Raw genomic sequence first — 12,827 nt, 5'->3', positions numbered from 1 at the left:
TTATTTTCGATATTAATTAAGCTTAAAAGGTTATTATCGGTATTAATTAAGCCATGAGAGTGAAGATCAATTACATGACTAAAAATCACTTCCCTATATTGATATAGCTTCCCTTTTTAAAAATATTATTTTTGGATCACACACCATTGACTAATGACCCCAAAAAAATATTAAGAGCATCTTAGAACATCTTCATTAATTTTTAAATATAAATAACATAATTTTTATTCAAATCCAATAGATTCTTTAAATTTAATGAAGATGCTCTTTATTTATAAGAAAAAGACTTAATGGGAGAGAGAATTAATATATAAAATGCATAGAAGCTTGTAGTTTATTAATTAAAATTAGGATAAAGAGTGAATTTTGACTCTCTAAATATGGAGAGTTAAACTCACTCTCTAATTTATATTTTAAAGATAAAGAGTATGTTGGATTCTTGTTTTTATAGATAAACTCTTTATAATAAAAAGTTTGGATCATATAAAGATTCATTTAAAGATGTTCTAACCCAAATAGACCAAGCCATTTGTCAAGCTTCAGGCCCAATGAAACAGCACCCAATTACCATAAAATCCTAACATTATAATCATATTGAGTAATGTTATATGCACTAAATAAATTGTACTAATCCAAGTATTAATAATTGAAATTTTAAATTATTTTTTTTTAAGTTTTTGGAGGAACTGATATGGTAATAAAAGGGTACTGTCACATCAGTTTGTACTATTTGGGTTAGTATGATTTTGGTTATGATTAGTGCACATAGCGTTATTAATCAAATTTACCTCTTCATCCACGAAACTCAAAACCCTCTATAAGTCTAAACAAACCCAAAGCTAAAGCCTCCGTAAAATTATCAATAGTGAGAGCCCTTCGTCTCCAACTCAGAGCAATGTTGAGGATCATCTGTCGAACTGCACTCTCTAAGTCCCAAAACTACGCCGTCTTAACATCGTCTGTTAATCCCCATCACCATAACAATTTCACATCAAAATCAAATAACAGCACTAACAAGAAAAAGCAGCCAGAAGACAACAAGAAATCCAAGTCCAAACCCTCCGATGCCTCCACCGCCGTCCAATCGGAGTCTGCCACGTCAGTCGAAGAAATGGAGTTGGCTAGGGCTCGCGCTCGCCGCTTAGCTGAAGACGATCGAGATACCTTCCTCGATGTGGGCCCCAACAACCGCCCTCTCTTTACTAAAACTCCCTCTCTTTCTTTGCTCACTCGCAAAGACGCCTGCACTTACTTCAAATTCAGGTATCATATTAACGGTTATGTTACCGGAAATTCATAGAAATTACTACTGTCCCGTTGCACTCTTTTTTTGAAAAAATAAAAAATAAAATGAACTCCTTGTTTTCTCGGTGCTGTTACTGGGCCTGCATTATAGTAGAACGTTTAAATGTAATAGACTTGTCCCACAGTACAGTGGGTAACTTTACCTCCTACACCTTTGCAAATTCTATTATAATATACATTTGTTTGGGCTATAGTAACAAATATTTATTACACAAATTATTGATATTGATGCAGCCCAATGGATTTGAGATAAGTTGGCATTTAGTGCCAAGTCATGAACTTCTATACCATTGGATTGCACAACATCAATGTTCTAAAATTTGTTTGAAAATTTTGTGTTACAAAGCAAGCCTTGGTTTTTTCCTCTGGGCTGTTACGGTAGTGTAACCTTAAATGCAATGAGATTCTACTAATATTGCTGCTGTTTTGCATCTTGATATATAGCATTTTAAACGCAGAATAGTATTTGATGATTGGATTGTTTATGTGTAGTGAGGAAGAATTGAATGAGGTATTGCCAGAAGGATTGCCGACGGGAATGTTGGAAGAATTTAAAGAATCAATGAGGCATGCATTGCTTGTGAGACAAAGTTTTTTGGATCTTCGCGATAATTTCAGGCGAATAGTTGATCCTCCAATGCTGTCTTCTAATGTTACCAAACTACCTGTGTTATTTAGTTGCTTCTGATGTTTCTACTATACCGTGTTTTGATACTGGGTGATGTCAAATTTGTCAAATGATGTGTAATGTAGCATGTCAGAATTACAAGGTGTGGGAACATGAGAGTCTCCTGGTTGGCAGCAATAGTAACTCTATTGTAACATGGCCTTTTAATTATCATTGTTAAGTTTTAGTGACGTCAAAGTCATATGTTATAGATGTGAAATTAATGCTTGAGTTTAAAATATCATGTTGCTAGTAGTTCATTGTATCATTGAGAACTTTCATGGTTCCTGGTTGTTATTAATGTTTTCTGATGATATTGATCAGATTAATTGACAGTCCTTTATGATTTAGTTGTTACGAATAGTTTAATAATAATGGACACATACACATAAAAGCTCATAGATGCCACAATTATTGGTTGGAGAGTTGAGTGTGAGACTGTGGTGGGTAATATTGAACAAGATGCAGTTACTTCGTTACTTATTTCTTTCAGGTCCTAAAGTTAGAAAGCAAGTTGTCTTGGATGGTCCTCGTAGCTGTGGGAAGAGCATTATGTTTGCAATGCTTGTTCATTGGGCTCGTGATGAAGGTTGGCTAGTATTTTATGTTCCTAGAGGTCGGGAGTGGACTCATGGCGGATACTTTTATAAAAACCCACAAACTGGTCTTTGGGACACTCCTCTTCAGGTTGAACATGTTCTCAAGGCAAGAATTCTTTCCTATATGGTTTGATGAATTGTTATTGTCATTATCATGAGCAATTGGTATGTTGCTTCATATTGACTAAACCTAATATTGATGATAGAAGGTGGTTGCAAATTTTCATTCGTTTTATAATGAACATCAGAAATTCCATGTGAAAGTTGCTAGACAATGTCATACTAGATGCATAAGACCAGAAAATTTTGTTTGAAGGAGGCATGCAGTATAAGGAGTTCTGTCCATAATCATGCACTATCATTATTCATTTATTGTGTTTATGGCTACAATGTCAATTTGATTTTTGGATCTTAAGTTATGCTGATACACGTCACTGCTTCTTTTGATGGAAACAAATTTGTAAGGTTTTCTCTGTTTTTCAGGCATGTCTGTGGTTCATTGTGTTATTGTAATTACCTATCTGGTCAAATTTTCTACAGGATTTTTTGAAATACAATGAATCCCGTTTAAGAGAATTGCCATGCCAAATACTTGATCCTATTCCACTGGGAAAGGGTGCCGGTATTGGATATATGAAAGGGGTTGACTCCAAGGAAATCCCCGAAGGTTCAACTCTATATGATCTGGTTCAAATGGGAATTCAGCAAACACATGCGGCTGTTAGTGCGGTTGTTCGTTTAAGAAAAGAGTTATCACTTGTGAAAGATATCCCTGTTCTTATTGCAATTGATCAAGTGAGCACCAGCTCCGTATTTCGTAGTCTAAATTTTGGTCAATTTTCTTTTTTCACTTTTATATCTCTATTGCAGTTGGCTATGGCTTTCTGTATTTATTGAATGAATTTGTTTCTGTTACCTATCTGCAGTATAACAACTGGTTTACATTCAGTGAATATGAAGAGCCAGTCACTATTCGTTCTTGTCGACCAGTGCATTCTAGAGAATTGACAATGGTTAGTACTAACTTTTCTTTTTCTTAAATTTTTTTGTTTAGGTTAATAATACTTTTTGTACATGGTAAACTGCATTAAAGGCTTTTTTTTTTCTTCAATTTTATGAGCTTATGGTTATTCAAAACATCTTTAGATGAGATGGGTGCCTTTGTTTCTTGTTTTGCTGTCCTGCATGCATTTTTGTCCCATCAATGACAGTTAACTTGTCATCTCGGCAATTTCTGTGCACTGTTTTAGACTACTTTCTTTTTTTTTTTTTTTTTTTTTCCCTTGACAGGTGAATGCCTTTAGGTCTATGATGCATGATGAAATGATGGTGGGTGCTTTCTCTCACTCAACTGCCGTGGGAAAGCTTCGCAAAGACTTAGCAGATGTTCTGGTGGATGCCCGTTTTAATTTGCCTCGCTACAACATTGATGAAGCAGCAGCAGTTTGCCATTACTACCTTAGGTATGTTTAAGGAGTTACAGACTTTCTGGATTTCAGATTTACATAGAAGGGTTGTCATCTGTCTTTGTTTAGCTTCTTTTCGGACATGCAATTTTCCACTGTAGATGTATTGTTTGGAACTATTCAACTTAGAACTTAACATAATTTGAGATCTCAGTCATTGTGCATCTTTTTTGTTTTTTGTTTTTTTTTTTTCTGGCAGACAAAGACTAGTAAGCAGGGAGGTATTCACAGAGGAAAATTGGAAGAAAGTGTACTACTTATCCAATGCGAATGGAGTAGAGATGAGATCTTTGGCTCCATTGATGCGATGACATGTGTAAGATGCTTCTTTTATAATGCATTGAAATGTAGCACATTCGCTTGCCCGACTTACTCTAATTTCCTTCAACAATTAGTGTGATACCTGTGAGATTATAGATTCTCATATTCAGTTAAATTGTTTTGTTGAAAATTCTTCGACGGCTATGGGCCTACATGAAGCCATGCACCGTATACAGATTAATTCCATTTGTGTCCTTTTAATGGAAAATTTTGATGTAAGATGTTATTTATAATGTGGATTGATCCTCTTGAGGTGTAACATGGTTAATTATTTACAAATAAATGTCACATTAATGGTGATTTTCTTACCAAAGATGAAGTAATGAACCATCTATTATGTTTTCCGTTTCCTATTTTATTGAATTAAGTATTATCCAATGTTTTAAAACCTGGCCCAGCAAGTTGAACCGATTCAACCGGGACTCGGCTAGCTAGCCGAGCCGGGTGAGCCTTAAACCCGGCATAATTAGTTTGTCTAGTTTCACCCGCGGTTGGACCGGTGTACTGTAGCACCCATCGGTCCAATCGTTATTTTTACAGAAATCGGGTCAGTTAAAATTTAAAAAGTAAAATATTAATTAAACCCATATTATATAAAAATTAAACATTAAACCCCCCATCTTAAAGCAAATATCAAGTTATCAACGATTGCCCCCCATTTTCACGCCACTTCTCTCCCTTTTGGTCTGAAAGATTTCATCATCCACCGGAGTCTCCCTTTTATCGTCGAATCTCGTCGCTTCAGCTTTCACCGTCAATTGCATAGTTCATCGTTAGCTAGGGTATCGCGAATCTCCTCCCATTTCGCGATCTCTTCTCTGTCCTCTCTTCACTCTTCTTCATCGTCGATCTGCTCTGTTCATCCGTCATCATCGATCTGGGAGCTATACCGTCGTTCTCGTCTTCTTCTTGCTCAGGAACTATCGCTAGTCGCGATTTTTTCTTCGTTCTTGTCTTCTGCTTTGTTCATCTGTCACAGTCGAGCTCCACCTCTCCGGTAGCTCATCTTCACCGGCACCCGGTAACCATTTTTTCACATTGATTTTGTATTTGCATTTTTTAATGTGATGGCTTGGTCTTTGTTTGGGTGCTTTCACATAAATGTACAAAAAGCAAATTCAAGGGATAACATAAATAATCAAAGACCAAACCTATAACACTACATTTTGTTGCGGGAAAAATGCTCATTTATCATTTTTGCACCAAAATGAAAAGAAAAACATGTTAGATTATAAGCTAACCACGTGGATTAGGACGATCTGTACCGATGGTATGGTAGATAAAGCCTTTTCGTTTTTTTCCTTTGGTAAGAGATTGATTTTGGGTTAATTGTTGGTGTTAGAGAACTTGGTTTTAATAAGGTTACTTTTTCTGGTCTGTAGGGTGAAGTAGAGGTAATGATGCTGCATGCTTTGTAGTTTGTTCTGAAATGTGTTATAGTACATTCTTCTTTGAATTTTTTGAGATCAATTGAGAGTTTGCAAGATCACCATTCAATGGGGGGAATTTATGGTCATCTGTAGTGTGACCTGAAATCTTAAGGTCAAAAAATGTAGAGCACACAACCATGCTATTATTATTATTCAAATCTGGAAATTGACATTCTGTGAACAGTAATTTACTAACATCATCGACATCAACATGATAACGTCACCAGCTGGTTCAATCGGAACCGATTGACCCAAGACCCGGCCACCTTGTCAGGTTTTGCCCTGGGTTAGTTTTTAAAACATTGGGTTTGGGCATATGCAAGTACGCAACAAGTCAACACACGGACATTGTGATTTGTGATAGCTCTTACATAAAATTACTAAAACCCCTTGAAAAGTTAGTCTCTTAAAAAGTTTCAGATTGCCCCATAAACTATATTCAGTTACTTCTTATAATATAAAATTATAAGTACCCCTAAAAAGTAAGGTAAAAAAACCGCTAATCATATCATCCAAACCCAGGCCTAAAGCTCGGGTGTAAAACGCAGGCTTTTTCCCGGGCCCTGGATTGGATTTAAAAAAAGGGCCCAGCCGAAACAAGCCCGACCCGGGGTTTTTACAAAGTTTCCAGAAATCTCTGATTATCAAATTCCTGGCCAAGCAAGGTATCTGACATTCAGAATTTGAAACGATCTTTGCTCACCGGAGTTTTTAATAATAGAATTAAGTCTATGCATTTTGAACTTCACGAAATGGTAAACTCTTGCTCTTTAACCTAAAGCTTTAAACAAATAATGAAAACAAAATTTCCCTATATTATTTCAGTTTATAAATTTATGAAATCAATATTACAAAACAAAATTGGCAAATAAAGAAAGTTCTGCTCTTCGGAACTATAGACAACCCTAAATATTTGATTTCAGGAACCCTTTTTTACCTCTTGACTAATATACACAATCTTTTGTCATCCTTTCTTGATCAAACTCTATACTGCAAAACAGCTATTGCACTGCCTGAATCAGCATGTCTGCAATAACTACAAGAAAATATACCAAACAGATGATTAGATAATCTGCAAATGAATTAATTGACAAATGCCAAAATATAAAAAGAATATCTTCATATTTTACAAACAGGCACCAAAATGTCGAGTGTCAAGGATTCCGTGCACACAAGAGGTTTGATAAATCAGAATAATCTTTGTTGCGTAAGCAGCAACCAAACAAAATTAATGCCAGCGTTGGTCCTTGTATCTCCAGTAGGGAATAACACAACACCAGAAGACTGGTGACAGCCCTCCAATGAAAGATTGAAGGGCAAAACGAATGGTAATTTGCAAAACTAATCTGGATATGACAGTTACAGTAGAAAACATTAATTTTAAAGAGTAAAGAAATTCAAAATTCAGGCTCCATGATCTCAATAAAAAACATTGAACACCAAACATAGAAAACTATGTACTTGGAGTTGCGTCCAATTTTCTTAAAACTTCCCCCGAGAACATAGATAAAACCAAGAATCTAACATGCACTACAAACAGATTTTATAAAATTTCATGGAACAAAAACTGCCTTTGCAATGTTAGCTCAATAAGTAGTGAGAGCTCACCTAGTAGCAGGCATCATTTATGCTCCCAGAGGAAAGCTTCAAAATCACACTAAACAGGCTGCACAATACATTAAGCATAAACTTACATACTGGAAACAGAGGTAGAAGGTAGAGAGAAAAACAACTCTGCACTTAGATGTGAGGTCCAGCCCTGTGATCGGAATCAACTCCCATGTCTTTCACACAAGAATTGCAGCTTCATGCTGTATATACAGTATACGCGCTTCCGTTTTGTGATGGTCAGATCTTTTGTATAACTTAAGTCAATTGCAACCAGAAAAGCAGTATCCACAATCACATAAAATTGACTTCTATGTCAGAATGGAGACTGACACAACGGGCATGATGATTTGTGAGAAGTTGAGAACCACTTGTACAAGCAAGCTGAATGGAACTTGTGTTTACATGTCTTGCAAGCAAGACGAGGAAGACCATGGCTCACAGTGTGGATGACACTGTAACAAATAGGGCACTCCTCAACACCTTCAAATTCCTTGTCAAAATTGCGCTTCCATATCCGTATAGCTTCAGCTAAAGCTCCATTCTGCATCACAAGTAAAGGAAATTACTTATTTTCCTAGTCCAGATGTCCTTGTTGTAGATAATCATGCAAAATCTTATAGATATTGCATGATTAAGTGTATAAATCAATAATAGGATATTAGGATTGTAATCAATACATATTAGGAACAAATCTGTAAAATAGGAAGTTAGATTATTTATTTCTTAGATTAGTTCTTTATTTTCCTATATATTGATGTATAATTTGTCAATACAATATGAAAAATATTACAATCAATTCTCTGTTTGTAACATGGTATCAGAGCAATTCTAGGTTGTTTTTTTTTAAATTCGTGTTTTTTTTTTCTTTTCTACCCAAGTGAGCATTATTTGTGAGTCACCCTGGAGAGTGGCCATTTTTTCTCACCGCCTACCTACTGGAAAGAAGTCTATTGGATGCAAATGGATGTTTGTAGTTAAAGTAAATCCTGAAGGGTCAGTGGTTAGGCTTAAAGCTCATCTTGTAGCTAAAGGCTATGCTCAAACTTATGGAGTGGATTATTCTGACACTTTTTCCCCTGTGGTTAAATTGACTTTTGTTCGCTTATTTATCTCTATAGTGGCTACTCATTCTTGGCCATTACATCGTTGGACATAAAAAATGTCTTTTTACATGATGACCTTCAGGAAGAAGTCTATATGGAGCAACCACTTGGATTTGTTGCCCAGGAGGAGTATGGGAAAGTTTGTCATCTTCGCAAATCATTGTATGGTTTGAAACAGAGTCCACGTGCTTGGTTTAGAAAGTTTAGTGAGATAGTTGCAAAGTTCAGAATGACAAAGAGCAAGTCTGATCATTCAGTCCTTTACAAACAATCGGCAATTGGCATTATTCTTCTTGTTGTATATGTTGATGACATTATCATCACTGGGAGTAACACTACAGGGATTTCATTACTTAAGTCATTTCTTCACATTCAGTTTCATACAAAAGATTTAGGAATGTTGAAGTATTTCTTAGGGGTTGAGGTAACAAGGAGCAAGAAAGGCATCTTCTACTCTCAAACGAAATATGTACTTGACTTATTAACTGAGACAGGAAAATTGAGTGCTAAGCCATGCAGTACGTCAATGTTTCCTAATTCGCAACTTACAAAAGATGGTGAACTATTTGAAGATCCTAAGAGGTATAAAAGACTGGTTGAAAAGTTGAACTACCTGACAGTCATTCGTCCTGATATTGCGTACTCTGTCAGTGTAGTAAGTCAATTCATGTCTTCTCCTACTGTTGACCATTGGGCAACGTTAGAACAGATTCTGTGTTATCTGAAAGGAGCTCCAGGATGTGGTATTTTGTATAGAAATCATGGACATAATAATACTGAGTGCTTCTCTGATGCAGATTGGGCGGGTTCCAAGATAAATAGGAGATCCACTACGAGCTATTGTGTTTTTATTGGTGGAAATTTGGTCTCATGGAAAAGTAAGAAGCAAAGTANTGATTGATTGCTAGAATTTTAATCTGCATTAACCAATTATTTGGTTCTACTGATGCTTGTGTTTTTCCTATTGTCTTTATTCCTTAGAGAAAAACTGGTGGGTTGGTGATATGGAGATCTGGCACTGCTGTTTCTTTGTACAGAGGTGTGAGTTATGAGGTTCCTTCTGTGCAACTGAACAAACGGATGTATAGGAGAAATGAACTACCTGCAAGCTCCTTAGCAAGAGCTCCTGATAAACAGATATATAAGAGAAATGATAGATCTAGTTATTCCTTATCAAAAGCTACTGATGTTCCTGCTCAAGATCCTTCCACATTTGGCTCTTATAATATTGTGCATTCACCTGAAACAAACCTGGAAATGACTACTGAGGAGCAAGATAGGGAATCAGTGCCAGAAGTAAAGTATGAAGATGAAGTAGACAAGCTATTAGAGGGTCTGGGTCCCAGGTATACAGATTGGCAGGGATGTGAACCATATCCTGTGGATGCAGATATGCTTCCTGGTATAGTTACTGATTACCAACCTCCATTCAGAGTGCTTCCTTATGGGGTGAGATCTACTGTTGGACGAAAAGAGGCAACAAATTTGCAAAGGCTTGCCCGTGTTCTTCCTCCACACTTTGCCTTAGGTATGCCACATATCTTGGATAAGCTCATATGCTTCTGAAGATGGTCTTTCAATTACATTTAAATTTTCCTATCTTCAGGTCGAAGCAGGCAGCTCCAAGGTTTGGCTGTGGCCGTGATTAAATTATGGGAAAAAAGTTCAATTGCCAAGATTGCTCTTAAACGTGGTGTACAGCTCACTACGAGTGAGAGAATGGCTGAAGATATCAAGGTAATATTTTTAGAGAGAATTAAATGTTGTTGACTTCATCTGTATACAGTAACTGGAATTTATCTGTTTATATTTGATCAATGCAATAAGCCATCTTTATCAACTCTAAGATGCTGTATAAAAACATTGGGTATTGGCTGCAGAAATTGACGGGTGGCAAATTGCTCTCAAGAAACAAGGATTTTCTGGTTTTCTATCGGGGAAAAGATTTTTTATCACCAGATGTCACTGAAGCATTATTGGAAAGGGAGAGGCTGGCTAAGTCTCTGCAAGATGAAGAAGAGCAAGCTCGGTTAAGAGCATCAGCCTTTGTCTTGCCAAGTGCTGAAGTAAGTGAGCAATCAGGTACTGCAGGCACCCTTGGGGAAACTTTGGATGCAAATGCTAGATGGGGAAGGATGCTGGATGACAATCATAAGGAAAATGTGATGAGAGAAGCTGAAATAATGAGACATGCCAGCCTCGTCAGAAAACTGGAAAGAAAGCTTGCTATTGTGAGTTCCTGAAAATTGGGAATTCCTGCTATGATCTGATGCAGTATTGTTCAGTTTCTATGTTATTGGGAAAACTTTTTTATTCTACAACACTCATATGGTTTCTAATCAACGTTACTGTTTTGCATTGCTTTGCAGATTCTTCGAATCTAACTTTTGTAATGTAATGTGATAAAATAAGATATTATACATTTATTGATAGCATAGCACATCACACAATCATGTGTATCCTTTAGCGTAATCTCCATAATTTGGCCTTCGGGTTTTGGTTGCTGTGAAAAGGTGGACGAATTTTGGGGAAGTAACCTGGATTTTTTTTCTTTTTTCAGGCTGAACGAAAGCTAATGAAAGCTGAACGAGCCTTATCGAAAGTGGAGGAGTTTTTAAAACCAACAGAAAGACAAGCAGATCCTGAGAGCATAACTGATGAGGAGAGATTTATGTTTCGCAAGCTTGGTTTGAGGATGAAGGCTTTCTTACTTTTGGGTAAACAATCTCTTCAACTGCCATATTTTACATGTTTATTTCAAATATGAGATTTTATGGGATTTTGATTTCTTGTTCAGGTAGGCGTGGAGTTTTTGATGGTACAGTGGAGAATATGCACTTGCACTGGAAATATCGAGAATTGGTTAAAATTATTGTGAAGGTGAAAACTTTTGATCAGGTTAAAAAAGTTGCATTAGCACTTGAAGCTGAAAGTGGGGGTGTCTTGGTTTCAGTGGACAAAATCTCCAAAGGTTATGCTATAATTGTATTCAGGGGAAAGGACTATAAGCGGCCTTCCAAATTGAGGCCAAGAAATCTTTTGACAAAGAGGAAAGCTTTGGCACGTTCAATTGAACTCCAAAGACATGAGGTATCTTACAAAAATTATATAGCACTAATCTAAAATTACCGCATTTGTACATACATAACTGGATAGAATGTTCCATGTGCATCTGAGAAAATACACTAGGTAGTCCCAAATGTTCACTAGTGAGGACAATTTTCTTGTTGCTGATCAGGAAACTCCCAGGTAAGGGCCTGATCTGGGCCATAAAAGGGGGTTTCCACTGCCCCTTTCTGTAGTGAGCACCCTCAGGCTGAACTTGGGTGTGTGTGCTGGAATGAGCCTGCCAACGCCAACCAATGTTGTGCGGTGATGGTGGTGTATAAACGTTTATGTTGGCCCAATTAAACATGGATCTTGCTTTAATCACTTCCAATATTTTCAGATACCTCTAACCTTGTCTGATTTTTCTCATGTATTTTTTGAACAGGCTCTTCTAAAGCATCTTTCCCTTCTGGAGACGAATGTAGGGAAACTAAGATTCGAAATTGTAAGGCTTACACATTTTAGCTTTTGCTATATATAACCTAGTTGTTGTAAATATGAAGGTATGATAGTGCCTTCTTTTAAACTAAATTTTTTCGTCTCTTGCTTGGCATTGATAGGAACAAATGAACACCGTGAAAGACCGGGGAGATGTGGAGTTGTATGACAGATTAGATTCTGCTTATGCCACTGACGATGATGACATTGAGGTCTGCTTTCAGTTTACCTTCTAGATCATTCGCTACTGCTTATTTATTTAATCATCTGGTCTCACATCTTATTTCATCCTTGTGTGCCATTACAGCAAGAAGGAGATGATGCATATTTAGAGACATATGACAGTGGAAATGATGGTGAATATGAAAGTGATAACTCAATTCACAATCTCCACACAGAAACAAACTTCCCTTATCATGAACAAGATCAGGAATCAGAAACTGAACCTGTAGATTCTGAAGATGAAGAAGCATATGCTCTAACCAATGAGTCTGAATCAAAACCAACAACTTAGGGAAAGAAGTCAACAACTTTTAGTAGACAATGGAAAGGAACCGATCATCAAACATACTGTATTAAATCAGTAGATCTCAATGTATAACCTGATTTTGGCTGGCCCTTCGTTATTGTATAGATAAATTATGTAACTCTTGTCATTGTTTAGGAAAAACTGCTACCGTTTTTTATGTTAGCAGATGAAAATCATCTTAATTTAAAAATAACTCTGCCCAAACACAAATACTAATTTAAAGAGGTACTTTCTAGATCAAATGGGCAGA

General features: G+C 36.6%; 3 protein-coding genes across 3 annotated transcripts; all 3 read left to right on the top strand.

The window, feature by feature from the left end:
• The first annotated feature begins 895 nt into the window (after positions 1-895).
• On the top strand, positions 896-2,704 carry LOC116114489. The gene is made up of 3 exons (XM_031400634.1): positions 896-1,263; positions 1,798-1,958; positions 2,466-2,704. Exons 1-3 carry the CDS (start codon positions 896-898, stop codon positions 2,702-2,704), a joined length of 768 nt encoding a protein of 255 aa, XP_031256494.1.
• Positions 2,705-2,989: 285 nt separating this feature from the next.
• On the top strand, positions 2,990-4,073 carry LOC116114488. Its single transcript, XM_031400633.1, has 4 exons — positions 2,990-3,058; positions 3,112-3,366; positions 3,498-3,584; positions 3,862-4,073. Exons 1-4 carry the CDS (start codon positions 2,990-2,992, stop codon positions 4,042-4,044), a joined length of 594 nt encoding a protein of 197 aa, XP_031256493.1. The 3' UTR covers positions 4,045-4,073.
• A 4,523-nt stretch (positions 4,074-8,596) lies between these two features.
• Positions 8,597-12,783, top strand: LOC116114487 (CRM-domain containing factor CFM3A, chloroplastic/mitochondrial-like). The gene is made up of 9 exons (XM_031400632.1): positions 8,597-9,346; positions 9,484-10,030; positions 10,109-10,239; positions 10,383-10,733; positions 11,063-11,219; positions 11,300-11,592; positions 11,996-12,055; positions 12,171-12,260; positions 12,356-12,783. The coding sequence occupies exons 1-9, from the start codon at positions 8,597-8,599 to the stop codon at positions 12,560-12,562; spliced, it is 2,586 nt and encodes an 861-aa protein (XP_031256492.1). The 3' UTR covers positions 12,563-12,783.
• Positions 12,784-12,827: the final 44 nt, after the last annotated feature.

This window comes from Pistacia vera, unplaced genomic scaffold, assembly GCF_008641045.1.
Source record: "Pistacia vera cultivar Batoury unplaced genomic scaffold, PisVer_v2 Contig710, whole genome shotgun sequence".
Lineage (NCBI taxonomy): Eukaryota > Viridiplantae > Streptophyta > Magnoliopsida > Sapindales > Anacardiaceae > Pistacia > Pistacia vera.
The sequence above is the reverse complement of the archived record's forward strand: the minus strand, read 5'-3'. Positions and strand labels throughout refer to the sequence as shown.

Coding starts and splice junctions, on each gene's coding strand:
- LOC116114487 (XM_031400632.1), top strand. CDS start 8,597: ATGGAGCAACCACTTGGATTTGTTGCCCAGGAGGAGTATGGGAAAGTT. Junction 11,220..11,299: donor GAAGGCTTTCTTACTTTTGG/GTAAACAATCTC, acceptor TTTCTTGTTCAG/GTAGGCGTGGAGTTTTTGAT. Junction 12,261..12,355: donor CTGACGATGATGACATTGAG/GTCTGCTTTCAG, acceptor GTGCCATTACAG/CAAGAAGGAGATGATGCATA.
- LOC116114488 (XM_031400633.1), top strand. CDS start 2,990: ATGCTGATACACGTCACTGCTTCTTTTGATGGAAACAAATTTGTAAGG. Junction 3,059..3,111: donor TTTCTCTGTTTTTCAGGCAT/GTCTGTGGTTCA, acceptor AATTTTCTACAG/GATTTTTTGAAATACAATGA. Junction 3,585..3,861: donor ATTCTAGAGAATTGACAATG/GTTAGTACTAAC, acceptor TTCCCTTGACAG/GTGAATGCCTTTAGGTCTAT.
- LOC116114489 (XM_031400634.1), top strand. CDS start 896: ATGTTGAGGATCATCTGTCGAACTGCACTCTCTAAGTCCCAAAACTAC. Junction 1,264..1,797: donor TGCACTTACTTCAAATTCAG/GTATCATATTAA, acceptor GTTTATGTGTAG/TGAGGAAGAATTGAATGAGG. Junction 1,959..2,465: donor TCCAATGCTGTCTTCTAATG/TTACCAAACTAC, acceptor TATTTCTTTCAG/GTCCTAAAGTTAGAAAGCAA.